The 22935-nt window shown below is 28.4% G+C and overlaps 1 protein-coding gene across 5 annotated transcripts in view; it reads right to left on the reverse strand.

Annotated features, from left to right (window-relative positions):
* The window catches only part of LOC100159368 (SPARC-related modular calcium-binding protein 2), a 24460-nt gene extending 10751 nt beyond the window's left edge, over positions 1-13709 (reverse strand). For 2 of the 5 annotated variants that reach the window (XM_008182650.3, XM_001949265.5), the window contains exons 1-5: positions 13207-13709; positions 11711-11898; positions 4748-4916; positions 1744-1956; positions 1611-1658 (exon numbers count right to left, since the gene is read on the reverse strand). In XM_008182650.3, coding sequence (XP_008180872.1) covers positions 1611-1658; positions 1744-1956; positions 4748-4916; positions 11711-11797 — 517 coding nt within the window. In that variant the 5' untranslated portion in view covers positions 11798-11898; positions 13207-13709. Of the gene's footprint in view, positions 1-1610; positions 1659-1743; positions 1957-4067; positions 4145-4747; positions 4917-7395; positions 7792-11710; positions 11899-13206 lie in introns of those variants that run through there. The other 3 variants (XM_029489744.1, XM_029489743.1, XM_016802651.2) reach the window with 3 other exon arrangements.
* Positions 13710-22935: the final 9226 nt, after the last annotated feature.

The raw sequence follows: 22935 nt of genomic DNA on the forward strand, positions 1-22935 counted from the left end.
GCAGTTGAAAATATTACAAATACATAGTCACAATTATTTTTTATAAGCATTTGAAGTTAAAATCTTGACAAAATTTATCAAATTTAAAATTGAATAATTATTTTGTAGTTAAAAATTTATAAAATGTCCAACTTTCATATCTAAGGATTGAAAATGTAAAACAAGATTCCACGTAAATATATAATTCGGTTACCAAAAATTCTCAGAAATACATAAGCACAGTTTATTTTTATAGTAATTTTAAGTTCAAATTTGGACGAAATTACATATTAAAAAACCTGGAATAACTATTTTAGTTATTTTGTTGTGATTGTATAATATTATTTGTGGGTACTTGAAACTTCTAAAGTATACTATTATATATCTATGATAGTACCACGGTTTGTTGTTGATGTATAACGCGTTACCTAATGGATATTGTGATATGATGAATTTGAAAATTATGAATAATACTATAAATAAGTATACCTATAATATGTATGTCTAATATCTAGACTGACAAACCGTCTCCGCTCAGAATCGTTTTTCTTATACAGTGATATTATATCATTGAATTCAAATTTAATGCTATCCATTATACAGTGACCCACTTGTAACCTACTGTACAGCAGAGCGACATCCACTTACCCACCTTTTTAAATATGTTTTTGGTTTGGATAAAACTTTTTTTCGTAATTGTGATGGATTTTTCAATAATTATAATAATATATGATAATGAACTTAAAATACTTTAAAAACAATTATGCACATGTATCTTTAATATTTTTAAAATGCCATTATAAAACTTGTGTAAAACCTTGTATTTTTAGTTCAAGCATTTTGACGCAGCAAATATTTTTTTCATGTATAAAAAAAAAATATAAAACAATTTGAATATTTAGATTGTCTATAGATAGCTCAAAAACGGTCAAATTATTTTGCATATTTTATTATATGTATAGGTATAGATAATTATAGAATAAACATTAAAATGATTTATGGACAATGATTGAAAAATAAAAATCGAAAATTTCTCATGCCTATAAATAGCTTAAAAAGAGTAAAATATATTGGAAAAAATGTATCTTACAATGGTCATAATATAATCATTTAGTGAAAATTTAAAGTATTTACGGTTATTCGTTTTTCAGTTACTACAAAGAAACAAAATAATCAATAATTTCGTTGAAACTGGTTTTGCGTAAGAATTTCCGTTTTTTCTTAATTTTCTTTTTGTTTTCCCTGACGATTTTGAAAACTTTTACTTTTTACATCTCAAGGAACCAATTAAAATCATTTTCCTATTAGAAAAAAAAGCAGAAAATCGAAGCATTTTTACTGAACCAAAAGGTGATAACAGACACGTAAATAAAACAAAACATCATTGTAAAATCGCTCTGGAGTCAGAATCTAAAATTATTAACTCTAATTATTTGTATATTGATTATACGATTTAATCATATGAAATAACTTACATTCTTACATTCCTATTCTAGATATTATTTTATAATATATAGGTATATCATAATAGACAATAGTAATGTATAAAATAATTTATATAATTAATTTCAATATTTTCAACAGTTATATATCTACGCAAACTATGTACCTATTATTGTTAATTTATTTACCTCTTCTGGGATTACTTCCTTTCTTCAAAGATCCTCTACGCCATTTGCCTATCAAAACATAATACTACATAATAGAGTTTGAAAAAACAAGAGCAAGCATGCACGTATCACTGAAACATAATGTCAAACTAACCTCTGCCATTATCACACTTAGGCTTTTGTCCTCGAACTATGGTGTTGGCCACCACTTTTCCCGCAGGTGTTACACACCAACAATATCCTTCTTTTTTATGGCATTGAATCCGGAAGTATGTGCCGTCCGCTTTGCACCTGGGCATATACGAGTCCGGTGTTCTAGTTGGATCCCCTGATTTAATAGTGTGATCCACCCAACAGGGTTGCTTTTCTATATCATACAATAAATAGTTTTAAACTTTAGTAAATTAAATTTATTTTAATTTTTGTATCGATAGGTATATTGTACACATAATAAATTATAATCTGGTTATTATTTTGTCTATTAAGTTCTAAAACTTCAGATTAAATCTAAAATAAACTACCTACATATTATTATAATAACGATATAACTAAGCGAGTAAAGTATAGGTGCCTAATAAATTATAATATTACTTATTTACAACTAGATAACTACTGTAACGTTTAATAAAAACTTTAATAGTATATTATGTAGATTCTAGAGTAAAATAGTATACATATATAGCTACGAAAACTTCTTAATATTTTAATATAAGAACTAAGAATGGTTTACTTAACCTATATAAAAAAAACAGATAAGTAATTCCGCTGTACTTATAGTCCTAGTAATAAGTATCCTGGCGGATCTCGTATTTTTGATACGCTATTTTACTGAAAATGTATTAAATCAAAAAAAAAAAAAATTGAAATGTTAGACATGTTAAATGTTTATAGATCTATAAATAGCACCAAAATATTTTGAAAATTGAAAATTATAATATAGTAATGGGTATCTAGAAAATCATAACATAAATATTTGGTCAAAATATTAAGTATATAAAATATATTTATTTAGAAGTTTAATAGGTACATGTCAATTAAAATATTATCAGATATATAACTGATGTAATATTATGATAGTATTCTTATCTTATTTAAAAAAAATTAATAGTTTTAAAGTATTAGTACATGTCAGTTCTTTATAGCATGTTTACGATATACATAATAAAGCTGAAGATATTGTCTAGGTAGTACATATTAAATTACATATCATATAGCTAGTATTATTTTTACAAGCAATATACAATCTATACCTAGCTAAAAGCACAAATAAGTAAATGGGATACGGGCAAGATATATAAGATATATAGAAAATATGTATATCATATAAGATATATTATATATGAAAACATGTATAAATAAGTCAATAAGTGGACAGATGTTGAGAAGATAAGCTATATCAAGATTAACACACTGACAATTTTTTTTAGTATATTGGTAATGAGTAATTACTTATAGTATTATGCATATCTGTATGTAGCAGAGTTCGACAAAATTTACATTTAAGACTTTTTAGAGTATTACCGGGAATTGTAAGGACTGCTGACTTTCATGCGAGATTTTTGATAAGTGGATTAGGATTGGAGGTTTGGTAGATGATCGTAAAAGCGTTTGTAAAATAGATTAGCTTATCATAAATATAAGAAAATGTTTTAAGCGAAATAACTTATAATAGACATCAATTTCAAAACTACGCGTTTAATCGATTAAATAACCAATGACCATTAAGATATTTTATTAACATTAAATATATTTTTGTCCACGACTCTACGTCAGTACGTCACTACCTATATCATAGATTATAAATAATAGTATTTACAATCAATGCCTATATATAAGAATAGGTACGTATAGTTAAAATTTTATTTTTGGTGTGAGGGTATTTATTAAAAACGATTTATGAAACTGTTTGATGATTTTGTATGCAGTATTGCAGTATATAGAATGTGTGATTTAAAAATAAATTCGGTATACTCTTCTTATATACAAATTTTATATTTCGAATATTGAAACAAGTAACCTATACCTACATTGGATAGGTACTTTTATTAATTATTAGACTTTTAAGTTTTAGTACTACCTACTGCTGTTATAATAATTAATATTAATATTTTTTTAATCACTATATATGAATCGATTATTTATGAAAAGTACCTAATAAATCACAATTTTTTAAGAAATAACTTGAAAAAAAATATATGTTCTGTAAGTTGTGACTAGACAGATCGTTTACTTTTGATTGGAGTTAAAATAATATATGATAGTTCATTGATTATTAAACTTTTGCACATGACAATAATTCCAAAATTAAGTTTTATATGCATATAATACACGTATTATATATAGTGGTAATAGTTGGTAGTTTTTACAATTTCCTAAAAGTTTTAATTTTTGGACTAAACCTTTTTTATGAATAAGTGAATCATACTATGTGTAGACTTGCAGACCACCCAAAAGTTCAGAACACCCTTCACAACTCACAAGTGCAACAATTCTGCAGGCAAGCAAGATCCATGTTTTTCTTCCCAGTTGCAAAATGTAACCGTACATGATACGTATTGATACAATGATACCCCTGGAATGAAGTTGTGGATTTTTATTTGTGATTGTTTGAAATGAAAATACACACCTAAGCTGTATCGTTATACATGAACACGTATTTCATCATACAATATACCTAACGCGTATAATAAATACATTCAGTAAACTATTAGATAATCATGATGCATATTTAGAAGTATATCGCTGCTAAACGATTAGGATTAGGATGTATGTAATATGTATAACAAAATACATACTTATATAATATAAAATATGCATATTATGGATGTATTTTGGAAAGTTATAAAATGTTTGTAAGGGGTTAATTAATAATGCTTGAAATAGATGTATCTATATTTATTGGTTTTTGTTATTTTTACTTCTTTAGATACTAAAAGAAATATTATTAGGTACAAAAAAGGATAGGTAGTAAACAAATCAATCTTTTTGATTTTCGAAGAAAGACTTATAAATTATTTTTACTCAAAAAATCGGCTCACGATTAATATCATTTAATATACTTTAATATTCCAATAAAATACATTGCTATATGTTATGCAAAAAGTGTCGGTTACATCACACAATATTGTGTTATGATTTATGTTAGAATAAAATATTACCTTTGCATCGTCCCCGGTGCTTGACACGCAACAGCGAGTCGTTAAAGCATCGGACTCGCAGCAAAGCGCATCTACTCGGGTAACTAATGTTATCGGTGCCGCACACTGGTCTCCTGGTGGCGGCCTTCTTTCTTTCGCATCGTTCTACTCGACCTTTGCAATCGAACTCCTGTAGACACACGTATAAATTATAAAATTTATGAAATTAGGTATTGTCTGTGTATTATATATATTATAGTGTATAATATTATGTATAACTGTATATTGTATAACTGTATAAGTACCTAATACATATTATATAATTTACTTGATACGATTTTTTTCAATACAATACAAGTGAGTGAAATAATTTTTATTATTTTATTTTCCTATAACTAAATATATACTCCTACAGGTTACAATAAATTTATTTATTAATTTATACATAAAAAATAAAAATCGACGTTATTTATGTAAGTACTCAGCTTACTTCAAGTTTTCCACCGTAATTAATTAATGTAATAAGTACGCACTTTATTCTAATTAGTAATTTGTAATGTATTATATCATATTATATATTAATATACAATAGGTATACAAATACAATATACATATTAGAATATTATTTGCAAGCTTATATGTTATAATTTTATACTCCAGGAGACAGGTGGATGAAAAAAAATTGTTTTTTACGACGGCGATTGTGATTACGAATATAGCTACGACTGTATTCAGAAACGATTTCAAAAACTAGTTTTATCATCGCGCGGCCGCGCAAGGACGACAGTACGGCGACGGGGTAGAAGAAAAAAAATTATCCGAAATGCATTTTGGCTTTTTAATATAATTAGCTGGCGCCATCGCTGACTCGCCGCAGACGTTGTAGCGGGTATCGGAAAAAGACTTGGAACGCATAACTGTAGTCTGCAGGTTGAATGTCGTTACTCATTAAAGTTGTACCTATATAATATGTAGGAAAAAACTGGTTTCGCAGTTAAATTCAAAAGACCTTTTTTGTTAGCAAATTGGATTTTCGCGGAAAACATTTAACGAGTTTTTTCACTAATTTCCTGAGGCAATCGTCCTGGTACATGAATACAACCTACCAGCTATACGCGTACAATATTCATAATAATATAAAAAGACTCATAAATCATAAGTACCTTATAAAATCACATAAGAATATTTATAGTTTACGTTTTTATGTGCAGTACCTATTATATTTTTTGCATGTACGTTTTTGTCTTTGAACTGTAAACAATGTATACTATTCATGATTTTTATTCACTTATCAGTAATTTGTCCGTAAGCTGCATAATCACATAAACTCATTGTGTAATTTTAATAATATATAGATTGCCTATATAATGTTATTATTAAAATGAAAAAAAGAACTATAATCTATGATAATATATTATTATGATACATTGGTAGGTATATTAATATTATTTAAGAGGTAATAATTACCATTACACAGAGTCATAGGTATTAGGTGGTGCAAATGGTGGGGAGATCCGAAGATAGTGGATTTTTTACATGACGTAAAAATATGTAGGTACCTACTACCTACCATTAGAAATATATTTCTTTAATTTCATCAAAATCACCTAGCCCTCCCTCTTTTATTATGTATATTGTAGAGCCTATGATACTGTTATGACATTGTGCACAACTATAATTTAGTATTATAGTCTGTAACTTGTTAACTGGTTGTTGCAACGTTCACGCTTATCAATAGGATCTTCATGGTTAATACATTTTTCCTCGCACCAAATTTATTGCAGAACTACTAAATTTTCATAACACGTAAAGAAAGAATTTAACAGTGTAACAGCGTGTTTTTTTTTAATAGCACTATCCAATCATTTTTTATAAGCAAATTAAAAAAAAACAAAAAAAAAACAAATGTTTAGAAGCAAATAACTTTTATTGTATTTATGTTATCTAAAATATGAGCACGCTGTTGCATAGATAATTTTCCACTCTATATGTTCAGACATTTTGGAGCCACTACTACAAACACAGAAAGATAAAAGTTGTCCCGCGCAAAACAGTTTTTGGTATGTTGTACATTTGTAAGGTGTGACATCCTCTTAAATAATAATATGATTAGTTCTTACCATAAACCCATTAGTTATTACAAATCATATACCTACCTTTAAGTGTAGGAAATTGGAAATTATAATAATATAATACTTAATCAACAATATTATTTAGAATTAATGTTAGTTGTTACACGATAAGATGTTTGAAATAATAATATATTGATATTAGGTATAAGTATAACGTTTGCACCAAATTAATGTTGATATTTGATAGTTTAAGTAAAGTTAACATGTAAGTAGTTAAAATTATATCATAACGCGTAAAGAGCAAGGTTAAGAGTTCTAAAACTATTAATTTAATTTAAAATATAAATTTTTAGTGAAATAATAGTACCTAATAAAGAATTGTATATCCTTTTCCTATAGGTATACCTTTATTTTTTTCCCGAAAATAACACGATAATAGTAATTTTAATTAGTAATACAAAATGTATTAGAAGTTTTTGTTGCGGACATCAAACTAGCACATTTCGATTTATCACAAGAATAAAACGAACATTTAATTATTGCAGTATCTGCGTATAATACTGCAGTATTACAATATATTATATAGCTGCTACTTACACGACATATTATACGCTGCAGCGGGCCTCTGATCAGCGAACTGTGAAAAATAAACCAGTTTTAACACCGTGTTTTTTCTTTCATAAATAATGTATAGGTGTTTTATTAATAACTCTATATAAGATGATAATTTTACGACAACCGGTCTCCTCTAAATGATATTAATTGGATAGCCGCCACGACTATACTCGTCTGCAGCAGCTGTAGGTATGTATATCTAATATACAGATGTTACATTATATTATATTTATATAAGGTACGTGTAGTAATAAATATGTATTATAGCTTTACACATATAATGCAAAAATATATAGGTACCCGGACGGTCGGAAAATATATATTATATTACACGGACAAGCGCGCGCGTATTATGGTGTGTTTCTGTCAGAACTAAAAAGTGTAAGACTTGTCTGACTTGGTATACCTGCAATTGCATACACGATTTCACTAATAAAATTATGAAGCTTACGATACATAAGCTTACTATATATGTGCGTATATATTATATATTGTATACATTCATGATTCGTCCAATATATGTGGGTGGGGACACGGAAGGTAAACACACCCTGGTTTTAGTATTTTTAATATTTATCATATTTATTTTACAACTATACGTCTGTACTTATACATAGGCACATAGCGTAAGACGTAGGTACGTACTTAATATTTATCTGTAAAACTGTATAAAAACATTTTTCTAACGTAATGCTATTATTAAAACGGCAGACGTTAAGCGTAACAACTGTGTGCCGGTAATCAGTATGTATTTTATTATTATTTATTATCGTGATAACAAATTCTTAATACTTCAGAATTTGAGAATTAGTCCATTGCAGAACAAAATAATAATATGGTATCCGGGGTCGATGAAAATACCTACCTATATTGGCTATTTCAATAGATATATCTTAATATTATTATAATGGGTAATTTAAAAACCATGATATTATTTGAAGGGATTATTTATTTTACTATAATAATAGTATGGTTAAGTAGGTATTATAAAATAGTATTGTTTTAGAATTTCAGTAGATTTGAGGAGTCAATAATTTGATTATTTGAATTTATATACACTTATAAATAGGTATATAGGTAAAAAGAACAAACGACTCGTTTTTTTTTTTATTAAGTCGCAATAAAACTAGATGTCTATAATACAACAGCTTCACTGTCGTAAGTCGTAACGGATGATTATTCCTTCTGTGGTGGTGATTTATTTGGGTCCACTTATACAACATAAATACACTATTCGAATTGGATACACCGTATACATATATGTATAAAAGATTTATTACGTGTTCTTTTTTTCATCTTCGACCGATTTGGATAATCTCTTCGAGCGCAATAATATTATAAACGTATATAATAGGTATATATAAATATTGTATATAAATGTGCGTATGTGTGCGCGCACGCGCGTATGGTTGTAATTTTTTTTTCAAGGTTATGGTTTGTGATACATACGACAACACACAGGTTTTCAAAGGTTTCCATTGTAATTTTACTCGCCACCGCATTTCGTCTTCGTTTTAAACACACATATAAATGCGGTGGCCAACGTCCATATAGTGGAGACAATAATCAATATTATAATATAATATGTAGGTACCTACCAGCTATACCAAAAAGGTTAACGGAAGAACGGCGGCGACATCCAATAAACGTATATAATAAAAGTATATACTTGAACACTTATATTATATATTATAATGATAAAGTAATAATAATAATATGTGCGTTATACGGCAGGACGGGAAGGATCCAAATACCAAGTACGTATATGTGGCACCGCAAAATCGTTGAACATTTAAAACGATAACGTCCTGCAAACGGATTCAATTATATAGAAATTCTGACGAAAACTGGTTTTTGAGTATATTATACATCTTATCTTATTATCTATATTATATTGTTTAGAAATGTAGAATATTTTTATGGAAGACAAAATATTAAGTAGGCAAGTATTTTTTTTTTTCGTGCGGTGAATTCAACTCGTAGTTTGTTGTGTTTGTATAATAATGTTATAGTCATAACTCATAAGTCATCGCTCGTCAGTTTAACGAAGTACGTTTACTTTGGAGTATTTACGATTTTGGTTTATGATTTAATTTTGATCATGATATCTCATTTAACAATAATTAACACCAAGAAAGGAATTTTAATTATTTTTATAAATATTAGTAGGTGCATTACACGAAATTCTCCTGGAGGAGGGGATTAATATTTAGCCCCAATGATAGAATGATATATCCCCGTAATATGTCATTGCCCTAGTGGTCTAGTACCATATTTATAAATATCATGTAGGTACTTCGAGTGAATATTTACATCATATTTATAATTTATATATTATAATATATTATACCTAATTACATAGTTACATGTGCGTGAATGATTAGTGATTACATATTTACATACCTATATATCTCATGTAATCATGTTTAAAAATTAAATTTGACAACTAATATTTTTAGCACATATCAATATACATTTTTAATTGTTTTAAATTAATTTAGTGTTCGGTGTGTTAAAAAAAACAATATCAACATATTGGAATACCATGAAATAGAGGGAAAATAATCAATTGTGGACTTTAGAGTATATTGTTTTGAAATCGTACAGTTTTGTTTAATGGCTGAACAACTTAATACTTATAGTATTACGAAATTGATACCTATTGATAAATAACTTACTATTGTATAATATATCATATGTGAAAGTGTGATTGTTTGCAATATTGACAATAAAGACAATATAAATATTGAGGATAGAGATTAACTGTATTATCTACTATTATTGAATTAAAACGGTTATTGACATGTATTTCTCTTACATGGAGTTTTTTGTAATTTTCTGAGTACCTATAATATATATATATAGGTTTAATATTTTTCAGAAATAGTTGCATAGCCCACATGGTCACATGTGCTTATGGCTTTAAATGTATAATAGTTCATATACGATGAATGGTTAACTATAGAGTACACTGGTACAGTTGTATTATAGTAATTTGAAATTGTATTAAGAGGACGCTACCCATAAAATGTCATTTGTTCATTGTTGTCTCCGTCTTACACACGCACGACATAGCATTCAATAGTATGCTCTTAGTTTTAATACTAAAGTGAATTGACCTATTATAAAACTTTTATGTTAGAACATTATCTGTGCTTAAGCGTTGTCGATTTTTTGAAATTTTCATTTTCAAGCAAGATATGGGTATGTAAAACATCAAAAAATTTAAATGCTCATATCTCGCTTGAAAATTAAAATATCGAATAAAAGCCAACGCTTAAGCATAGATAATGTTATTACATAAAAAATTTATTATACGTCAAATCACTTTAATATCAAAACTAACAGCACACTATTGAAACTAGCGAACAAAAATTTGCTATAGACGGAAACAACAAATGTATTGCAACTTAAGTTTTTATTTTCATTAAATATTATTCATTTTAAATGTATGTTCTATTTTTTTTTCATTATTTAGACCCATCAATAAAATATTATATTTATTATAAAACGCAAATTAATTGACATAAAGTATTTTGAAAGATTTTTGATAACTTGTACGTATGTAACACTCGATACAAATAAATAATGGGTTTCCATAAACAACTCGCTCTGAGCCAGGTGTGCCGATAGTATTGTGAAGTCAACCCTAGACTCGCCGGCACCAATGTTTTTTTCTCATACCTCGTGTATATGGTTTTTTTTCACCCGAGGGCTTATAAATGAAAAGGTGTTTGAGACACGCCCAGCTAATAATCGACCTCATAAAAACTATTTCAAGACGTGCCAGACAATGTGCCGCCTCTAAACCGAGATCCTTGAGGGTATATTTTTTTTTCTCGAAAAATCATTCAATACAATAATACCTATACTATACAGTCGAGTATAAAGACGAAACGTGGATAATAATTAACCAAGTTACAAAATATGTATACGAGCATTTAACTGGGGGTGTTGTATCGTAGTATAAAACTGGAATGAAATCTTTGGAATGAGATGTTATATATTTGCTCAGTTGGAGATGATAATTTACTCCAAATGAGCTAGATATTTGGGTAAAACCCTTTTATTACGTATATAAAATATTATAATAATAGTTATGCTAAACGAATATATAGTATACCTATCAATACATTAAATAATCGTATTATGAAGCTGGATGTTTGATTACAAGTATAATAATTGTACTTAACGATTTCCGAAGACTTGCTATTTTATATTATAATTTATAATACTGCCTTTTTTTTTGGGTTAACACGAAATAGATTTGTGGAAAGGAGAAAATCGAGCGGCTCACCTTGTTTGGAACGGGAGATGCGAAGCCGGTTGAGGAAAATAACAACAACATCCATGGCAATAGCTCAGCAACTGAATGAAAGTTCATGACGGTAATTGACGTGTCATTCTTCTCCGGGGTGTTCAATACTTCAATCTACCGATTACTGCAGCCGTAGCACGTGTGCATCAATCGCCTTAAGCGCATTTCTGTAACCAGAAGAAATTGATATAATATTATTATATAGGTATAATAGGACATAGGTTATGCGTTAAATTTTTATATTATAATTGGAAAAAGGATACAATTTATGGTCACGTTTAACATGTTCTCGTGGCGGGATGTTTTCAATAGACATCAAATACATAAAGATGACTATTATACATATATGTATAATATGTATGTACTGCACCTTGTAGACTTATACCTACTTTATTATACAGCATCCGGAGGATATCCTAGTTTTTTTCTATATACTTACCTACCTTTTATTAATTAATAATTAATAATGTCATCGTAAGCAAGAAATAATGGCATGGAAACTTTCACCACTTCGCGATACGAATATACGATCAACCCAAACATCTCGAACAAATAACCAGCACCATTCTCATTGTCTATTTCGGTCTATAACTTAACCATAACTATATAGCCGTGGAGTTTTTTGAGGACGCCACGAGGGCATTTGTTATCTCCGTCTTACAAACGTACAACATGGCAAATGTTAAGTTCACAATAACAAATTTTACTCCATAGTTTGTAAATGTAAAGTGAATTTACCTCTTATAAAATTTAAAGTAAGATTATTATATAGGGCATCTCTGAGGCTTTTATTGATTATGAAGACAAGTTATGACCTTTTTTAAACCGTACATTTTTTGTATATTTTAAAATTTTCACAATACTTACTTAAGAATATTAATATCAATAAAATCCTCCGAGAATCTTACCTTTAAATTGTATAAGATTTAAATTCACTCAAAGTTCAGAAATTGCAGAGTAAAATGTGTTATTGTGAACGTAAAATTTACCATGAAAGTAAGTTTGTATAACGGAGACAACAAATGCCCGTGTGGTGCCCTCTTAAGTAAAATCGTCGTAGTAGTCGCTATATAGCCGTTATAGAATTACAGTAGGTACATACGCGATTATAGGTAACATACATATTAATACTAGCCGACAGCGGTACTCTATATATAATCAATATTATATCGTTTAATTTTAAATTATTTATTTTTTAGGTACATTTTATTACACTTATATAACATATTATTCATTAATAATTTTGTTTTTGTTTAAATTAAAATCACGTGGGCAATATGATTAGCAGTACTTACTACCTAATAAGTTTTACTGTCAGTATAATAATGCATGGATGTATTCAGTACATCAAAACTGGAATTATAGAAGCAGTTCGATAAGAACGTAAAAATGGAAAGTGACAGTTTTTATATGAACGCGAAAAAAAATTGAAAGCATCATCAAGTAATAAATAATTATGAAAATTTATAATGTACCTGCGCAAATCTTCGATGGTCTTGATGCACTTATAGTGTATATCTATGTGTTTGTGGCCGCAGAAATTTGTGGTATCACAATATTATCATCGTTTCGAACAACGTAACGAACGCGGGATAAAAAGAAACGGAACAAACTATATTAAAAAAGAAAAAAAACAGAACGATCTATTCGAAAAAAAACACAAACGAAAAGCGACAAGTGGTTGATAAATACGCGGTAAATAACGATTTAAAATAATAATTATGATAATAATGACTTAAAAATACCATCAACTACGATAGGTGCAGGATAAAATACGACGGATACGATATTGCAATATATAATATATCGTTTAAAAATATATAATATAATAGGTATTCAATAAGATAATATTTGAGCATATAATATTAGAAGTACGTCCTCGTGTCGGCGTCGTGGTTTACTCGGCGGACTGTCGGACTATACTCTTACGACACGTACGGCGCGCGTAGCTAGAAGAGCCGAACTGGCGGACATACACACACCCACTGCGCTCACAATACACACGCACACACACACACACAAAACACGAACCGTACACACAATAATAATAATGATAATAAAATAATATATATAATACTCACCACTCATTCGGAACGGGTCGGTGGTGGGTCAGAACGGTATGAAAAAGGTATATATTTAATAATATAATATATATAATAATAATAATATAATAATAATAATAATAATACGAGTCGCGTCGGGGCCCTGTGTGCATGCCGATAGAGTTTTTTTATTTTCCACAAGCGTATAATATCCAAATATTATACAGGGTGTTTTACCAAGCATGCTTACCGCATATTTATTATCTAACCATGTATTTATTATTTTATTTGTGAACACCCTGTTTATGTATAGGCGTTAAACAACAAACTGGCCGTACACACATACCCAGAATATTATATTTTATGTATAGTACATTTAGGTAGGTATGTGTAATGTGTATACATAAAACCACCCCGTCATAAGCGAAATAGCCGTTCACTGCCTACCGCGGCAAATGTATGATTTACAATATCCGTCTTATATTTAGGTTTAGGTACGTTAAAAATAGTATAATATATTAATATTTTCAATCGGCGTTAAGTTGGATAAAAACAATCAATATTATTATTGTTTCGTTTTGTGCGTTTTGACGAACTGCAGGTGTGGAACGTTATACACTTATAATATAGGGACGTTTGATTTAAAAAAAAACATAATGACCCAATGATTAAATTATTAACTCTGTTTTTTGTATAAATAATAATATGCAAGTATAAAATGTAACTGTATAATACATTAAATGTTTATATGTATACTGTAACACCGTATTAATAAATTAAATTAAATCATGAAAAGTTTAATAAAATAGATATACCTACCTATTTCCATAGAATAATATATAATATATTGTATATTATACATATTAATAAATTTGTTGATAATAACTACCTAATGATTTCAATTTTATTTTTTTTATGAAATAGGTAGATGTTCCAAAATATGAAACTTTTATAAAGTATTTAAGGTACACCAACATGTGATAGCAGAATAACGAGAAAATTACGATAAACCGAGATGTGTAACCACTGTAATCTCTTATGTAAGTTAGGTGGTACTATAATAAAATAAAAAAGACACGGAATAAGCTATACAGAGTGTCTAGCACGTGCGTTCCATTTTCAACTTTTTTTAAATAATATTTTTGAGCTAAAATAATAAATTTAATACAGTTTATGTGGTCAATTATTTTCAGAAAAAAAATCGATTAAAATAAGCGTAGCAAGGTATTTGTGTAGATTAGGTACATATTTTAAATTATCTTAATATTATTAGTAGACCATGATAAACTAAATAGTCTGACTAATCTTCACTAATTAAACTAATCTTATCGCTGTATCTTAATATTACTTTATATTGTTGTTTACCAAAAAACAAAGTATGTTTAATGTATTTGTCATTTGAATGAATACATTTTTGAAGAACAATTTTACTATGCCAGCTGAGGCCACTTTTCGTGGTTATTCCAACTACTATAATACATCTAGTCGATTAAGATGTAATTTATAAATTCAAACTGTTCGTCTTTTAATATTCGTATATATACTATATGCGTTTTAGGTGTGACACGTTTATACCTACTATATAATAATAAATACTATATATAATGCATACCTACGTAATAATAATTTAAGGTGCATATTATAGGTAGTCTGTAGTGGTCCTTATCCGGTTTTACTTGGAGGGCAAGTATCGTTTTACCAGTGAAAAAAAACGCAATTTAGTTAAAAGTATTTTCGTTTGTATATTTTATTTATTTCTGCTCATATATTTTTTTCTTTATTGAATTCCGTGGCTCAATTTTTTATTCGATGGCGCCAAACCTTAGATTATAGTAGGTATGTCATTAGTCATAGTTACGTATAATAATGTGTGGTGGTCCGTGGATGACAGTAGCGCCAGACTAGAATAATAGAAATTATGAGAAACGAGGGTACATAAATAATCTCAACATACTCATTGTCCGACCAAAAAAAACAAATGTCTATGGCTAATGGAGATGTGTCACCCCATAAAATTACCTAGAATGCTACTGGCTGGACATAAGCTGCATCGTTACATTATATTAAAATAATGATAGTAAAAATGAATAGCTTATGCCAATATTCACTATTCGCTAATGGAATTTATGAAAAGTTTGATAAAGATGGAATTTATCTGTGTAGAATATATATAGGTACACTGTATATAACTCGATATTCATAGTTTATATAATATATATAAAGAGTATAGAGAGACATAAAATAGGTTTCGTTTTTACAAGTGTTGACAACATCCGTGATTAATGGCGATACTAATTTTCAACCATAAGTCAAACATTTATTATAAACATTATATTATAATACAATTACTTATACTAGTTTATATAGTCACATTGGACATTTTCTAACACTCATCATAAATTGAACATTATAATTAAATTTTTTATTACTAAATTTAAAAAAAGATGGGTAAGTGGATGTCGCTCTACTGTACTAATGTGGGTCACTGTATAATGGATAGTATTACATTTGAATTCAATGATAAAATATCACTGTATAAGTAAAACGATTCTGAGCGGAGACGGTTTGTCAGTCTAGGTATTAGATATATTATACTATATATTATATAGTATACTTATCAATGGTATTAAAAAAAAAGACCTATAGTAGGTACCTGTAATAAATTCCAAATTAATCATATCACAATATCCATTATGTACTTATAAAGCGTTATACATCAACAACAAACTGTGATACCACTGATACTATAATAGATATACAATATTATACTTTAGAAGTTTCAAGTACCCACGAATAATATTATACAATCATAACAAAATAATTAAAATAGTTATTCTATGTTTTTTAATATGTAATTTCGTCTAAATTTGAAATTAAAATGACTATAAAAATAAACTGCGCTTATGTATTTTTTAGATTTTTCGGTAACAGAATTGACTACTTACATGGAATCTTGTTTTCAATTTTCAAGCCTTAGATATAAAAGTTGAACATTTTATAAATTTTTAACTATAAAATAATTATTCAATTTTAAATTTCATAAATTTTGTCAAAATTCGATCTTTAAATGCTTATAAAAAAAAATTGTGCCAATGTATTTTTAATATTTTTCAACTGCTGTTGTAACAATATATCAGGAGCCTTGTATTAATTTTGTACACTTTTTGTCTCAACAGGTAAAACTTTATTGGTCTTTATAGAAAAAAAAACTAAAAAAATTTAAAACTGACAATGTCCGTAAACAGCTCAAAAAGAGTCAAGTTATTTTCAAAATTTTATCGTATATAGAAAATGCTGATATCAACGTTCAGTTAAATTTTCAAGTATCTACAGTCATTCGTTTAATTACAACAAAATAAGAAAATTGTTACATGAGAAATCGAATGAATATCAAATGTTGTAAAAATATGAATTTCAAACGCTCATAAAAATTTAATTTGACTCGCTAGTAGACATTTTTTTTTTAAAAAAGGTAGACAAAGTTATGAAGAATCTTGTATTACAATTTTTAAATCTTAGATTTAAAAAGAAAATTTTTCATGAATTTCTAACTCAAAATAATTTGCAAATTTTCGTCATTTTTACGTATTTTGTCAATATTTGAACTTTAGATGCTTATAAAAAAAATTGTGACTATGTATTTTTAATTTTTTTCATCTGCCTTTGAAACAATATAATAGGGACCTTCTATTAAATTTTCAAGCTTTTTTAACCAACAAATAAAATTTTATTGATATTTATAGAAAAAAAAATATAGACAATGGAAACTACAAATGTCCGTAAACAGCTCAAAATATTTGGAAAATGTTACGGTGTATAGAAAATGCTAATATAAACACTCAGTCAAAATTTCATGTACCTACGGTCATTTGTTTTAGAGTTGCGCTAAAAACCAAAATCTAATAAAAAACTACTGGGAAATTTTTACTTTTGACGCTCCAAAGTACCAACTAGATTCACTTTCCTATCAGAAAAGGTACTGTTGAAGAAAATCCAAGCACTTTTACTGTCCTAAAAGGTGATGACAGACACAAAAATAAAAAAATAAATAAAAAAACACACATCATTGTAAAATCAATACATTCATCGTTTCACTCAGAATCTAAAAACGATATTTTACGATATCATTATCAATACTTTCTTTGAACAAAATCAATCTTTTTAAATTTTTTTTTTTTTTTTGATAGACTAGTTATGAATTTTTAAGTTTCATAAAATTTAAGATTACCTATTAAGTAAATCTTATCAAATTATATATGAGTGCCTATCTATAATGTATAATTCACATATTATGAATAACTATATTTTAAATATCTAGTACCTATATACATTGATATTATTATTTAATTACAATTATTTAAATTTATGTTTTATAGTAGAACCCAAGTTTTTTGTAAATCTACCATCATTACACAATGTATATTCCAAGGGCTATGGGCCATAGCATATCGAAAAGAAAGTCTTGAAGTTAAACAATTAATACCGACATATACCCGTTAGCATAAATTACGAGCATTGATGTGTATATCTATGTGGATATATTATTTTATGTATTATATGATCTATTAAATAGGATATTAATCCTTGACATATTTTATGTATTTCTATGATTCTATGAACTTCAATGGCACGCAAACTCAATGGTTTTAATTTAAATATTGCATATATGTACAGTTTACTATTTATTATTGGTACTAGCTATACCACTATATTAGGACTAAAGCTTACTGGAGTTTATAAACTAAAATACATTATATATCTATAGTAGTATATAATACGTCCATAATCCATATAGTATATACTATATACCTATAGATAGAAAAGTGTCTACATTAATTATTAATGATGAGTAGGTAGTTGTAATGACAAGTGCATGAATATAATGATTCATTAAATTTGTATAGGCAACTAATCGAAATATTGTTATATACGGTTATTCAAAATGATTCATCTGATTTTTGGATTTAGACTTTTTTAGAGTAATATTTGCATAAGCGTGCGCACGTGGGAGGCAGGGGAGGCAGCTGCCTCCCCTGTGAGAATTTTCGCTTCCCCAAAATCTTATACATTAATACCTACCAATTGTTGATAATACATATGTAAATAATAATAATTGGTATACTGGTATGCTATTTGAAAATAGTAAATATTTAATAATATTAAAATTGACAATAATATTATATTATATTATATTATATTGAAAAGACAGCTTCAAGTTTTAACTATGGTTACCGGTTTCTTCTTTGATAATACCGACTTATCATATCATCAACCTAATTCACAAATCACTTAACGCCAAAATGACAACTTTTCAGGAGAGCAAATTAAAAAACGTTCCAAACATTTCGTAGGCCTGATTCCCTATTCGCAAAAGTCTTATCTCCATAATATTTTACACATTTTGCTAAACGATGAATGGAACTTAAATAAAACATAATATTATTACCTATTTTAAAAGTCGTTCAAATTATGTTTTTTTATTTATTAATTTTAGATTGTGATCGGAGCGATTAATGTATTGATTTTACAATGATGTGTGTTTTTTTATTTTTATTTTTTTTGGGTTATCATCACCTTTTAGGACAGTAAAAGTACTTGGATTTTCTTCAACAGAATCTTTTCTGATATAAAAGTGAATCTAGTTGGTACTATCAGGGGTCAAAGTTTTCAAGAAGCTTTCAGAGGCACCGTGATAAACAAAAGAAAAATTAAGGAAAAACAGGAATTTATACGTAAAATCGATTTTGGTTTTTGGTGTAACTCTAAAACAAATACATTATAGATAGGTATACAATATTTTATTCTATAAAAACCAAAAAAAAATTTTTGTTGCGTAAACAAACTTGAAAATTTAATTGTGACAAGTTATAATGAATTGAAGTTTTACAAAACAATAAAACAAATAGTAAACAAACCTTATCTTCAAATAGTGCATAATCGTCATAAAAAAAATATAGATTTTTTTAATTTCACAACAAACAAGGCAAATATTGTGATTTGCTATGGTTTTTTGAGGAAAGCGTTACAAGCATATTAATATTAATATTATGCCGTTTAGATTTTAACGGCGGACTAACAAGATTTGACGTTGATATGTTTTCAATTTTCGTAGACTGATTTGTAAAACTTATTATTCAGTCACTTAATTATTGACTATTGTAGTTGTGGTTACTATTATTGGACACCTCAATACCTATCCAAACCAAGGTTTTCTTACCCAAACTTGACCTAGGTTCTTCTTTAATCATATCCAAGTCAAACATAGGTTTGCATATTCTTTTTTTCTAGTCACATCAAAGCAACTCACCCCAAAGCAATTCACTGAAGGGTATAGTACAACACCCGAGACACTGAGTGCCGTTTATTTGAAACAAACACGAAACAATACAAAAACATTGGGTAGCGTGGCGGGTCAAATTCTCATTGATTAGCCCTCGCAACAACTTAAAAAGCAAGAGGTTCTCTACCCCCTCAAATCATTCGGGCAACAATACGTTTGGCTTGGCCTATCCAAACCAAACTTAAGTTTTCTTAAATTCACGCACTGATGTGATAATGGTATCAGCCAATCTAGCCACAAGAACCAGTATTTCCCACAAAAATTGCTGAAATACCAAACAAACGAGTTTCTAGAGAAAGCAATCGAAGTAAGACCAGGTCTATTACTGGACCTTTTCAATAGATGAGGCAGGCTAGTTTTCCCGCCATTTGGAAGGCGGTAAGACTAGTACTGGTTAGGAAGGTAAACAAACTATTGGAAAACCTACCCTCTATCAATGGCTCTGTAAGATAAATACAACAAGGAAGTTGCTTGTGAAGATATCTGACGCGGTAATCAGGGGTTTCCTGGAGACAAATAACTGCCTAAATCCCAATCAATATGGTTTTCGCAGCGGTCGTTCCACAGTAGACACGGCTACCAGACTAAGAAAAATAGTAGATGTATATAGAAGTAATGCACGTTAACTGGTTGATATTTTAACACTTGGTGTCAGAAATGCTTTTAATTTGGCTCCCTGAAGTAAGTTACTAGCAGAAGATTACCTATCCAAACGTCCAAAGTGCTAGACGATTATTTTTCGACAGGAAACTCATAACGAAGTGGAGGGCAGGAAGTAGATAAAAGCAATTAAAGCAGGTATTCCACGGGAATCATTATTAGGCCCTATCATGTGGAACGTTCTGTATGATTATGTTTATTATGCAAATCAATGCCAAGAGGAGTAGAGACTCGAATTATAACATATGCAGACAATACGTTGCGATCGCTACTATGTAAGATAATACATTTAAGGATGAGAGGCTATTAGAAGACGAAATCGATTGATTGATTTGATCAAGGGTATAGGGATCAAGGTAGCGATTCTCAAATCGGAAAATATATTGTTTACAATAGGAAGAAGAAATACAACTAAATCAACATCATGATACGAGGTCATACGATCTCATCGTCGAAGTACGTCGACGTCACATGATTTTTCAAGTAACTGTAACGATTTTCTATGGACAATAAATTTCGGTCCTATAGTGTGCGTGAGACAGAGTGTATACGAGCGTACCAATAATTAGTCAAGTATACAGTGGTTTACATCTATTATCTATACCTACTATTCATTGATGTCGACTTAATTTGTGCAACGTATATAATTATTTATCATATTTGCATTCACACCAAATGAAATGAGAAGCATATTTTTTATATAAATTATTTTTTTTTTAATATATTAACTATATAGGTACATAATATATTTTCATAAAAATCAATGTCTGACATAGAAAAGTTAAAAATGGTTAGACGATTAGAATAAATGTTGCGTTTATTGTAAACGTTTATAAAGATTAACAGAAAGTATAGTAGGTATAGTTTTAGTGGATGTAGTTTCTTTTTTTTTTTAAATAATTTGAATTCCTCGTCTCAGAAAATATTATCGTGCTGGCGTTTCATTCCAACTTAATTAAATAAAAATATACTACGTATATATCAAAATTACATGTATCATAGTAGTTGGCTAATTTCCAGAACATTGGAATTTAGCCATTAGCATACCTATATTAAAAATAAATTCAGATTTAATTTTAAAACATGTATTTATAATTTATATTAAATGGAATTGTATACTGTTGTGCAGACATGGATTAAATTAATACATTCAAATAACATTTGATTTGTTATTACAAGAAAATAATATATCTTGCACACCGCACTGTTTAATTTCTAGTACCTACCTAAAAATCCGTTGTCCTCGTGATATTTTCTCATAAAAATGATTCTGTATATATAAAACCGGGGAAGTCGCTCAGCTATATAGTACCTACACTTCTATACGAGTTCCTATAATTTCATACATTTAAAGTGTACCTCGCCCCATTGAGTAAGTCACTGTAATGTATATATGTGTTTGACTTCAATGATAACTATTGTGGCATTGCATACTAAAAAATGATTCTAAGCAGAGACGGAGTGTCAGTCCCTATTTATAACGTCATTAATATAATTTTTTATAACATTTTATAAATTATTTTTATTACCATTTGTCATACGGTAGGTTAAATTATTTTTTTCCAAAAAACATTGCATGTATCATAATCATATATCATAATTTATAATTATAATCTTATACCAATATTCAATATAGATATCTTCTATATTAAGAATATTAACTTATAAGTTAAGAAGAACCTAGTGGCTAGTGCAACACACCACCTTCCCTCTTCAATACCAATAAAGGGCTGTCGATATTTATACATAATCCTATCTAGTTAAGTAGGAGTTTCTTACCGATTCCCAATATACACGAGCGTTGAACTGTCTTAAAAATCAGGATGTTAGACTGATATAAATAAAGTTATTAATCAAAGTTATTTTCGAACTTTTTGACATATGAACAAAACTTTTATCAAAAGAAATCGAAAAAAGCAGACCATTTCAAATGATATCTATAAGTTGCTCCAAAAAGTTTTTCAACATGTTATCATGTCTAGTAAAATAAATAGTATAATAAATAATTGATCAAATGACAAGTAATAATACTATGAATTTCTTTTTTGAATTACAACGAAAAAAACAAAATCGATTTAGTGAAAAACTAGGGCTGTGTAAATATTTTATACTCCCATTTTACCTACTATTTGTTTCTCTATAATTATTAAGAGGACGAAATT

Source organism: Acyrthosiphon pisum, chromosome A2 (assembly GCF_005508785.2).
Source record: "Acyrthosiphon pisum isolate AL4f chromosome A2, pea_aphid_22Mar2018_4r6ur, whole genome shotgun sequence".
Lineage (NCBI taxonomy): Eukaryota > Metazoa > Arthropoda > Insecta > Hemiptera > Aphididae > Acyrthosiphon > Acyrthosiphon pisum.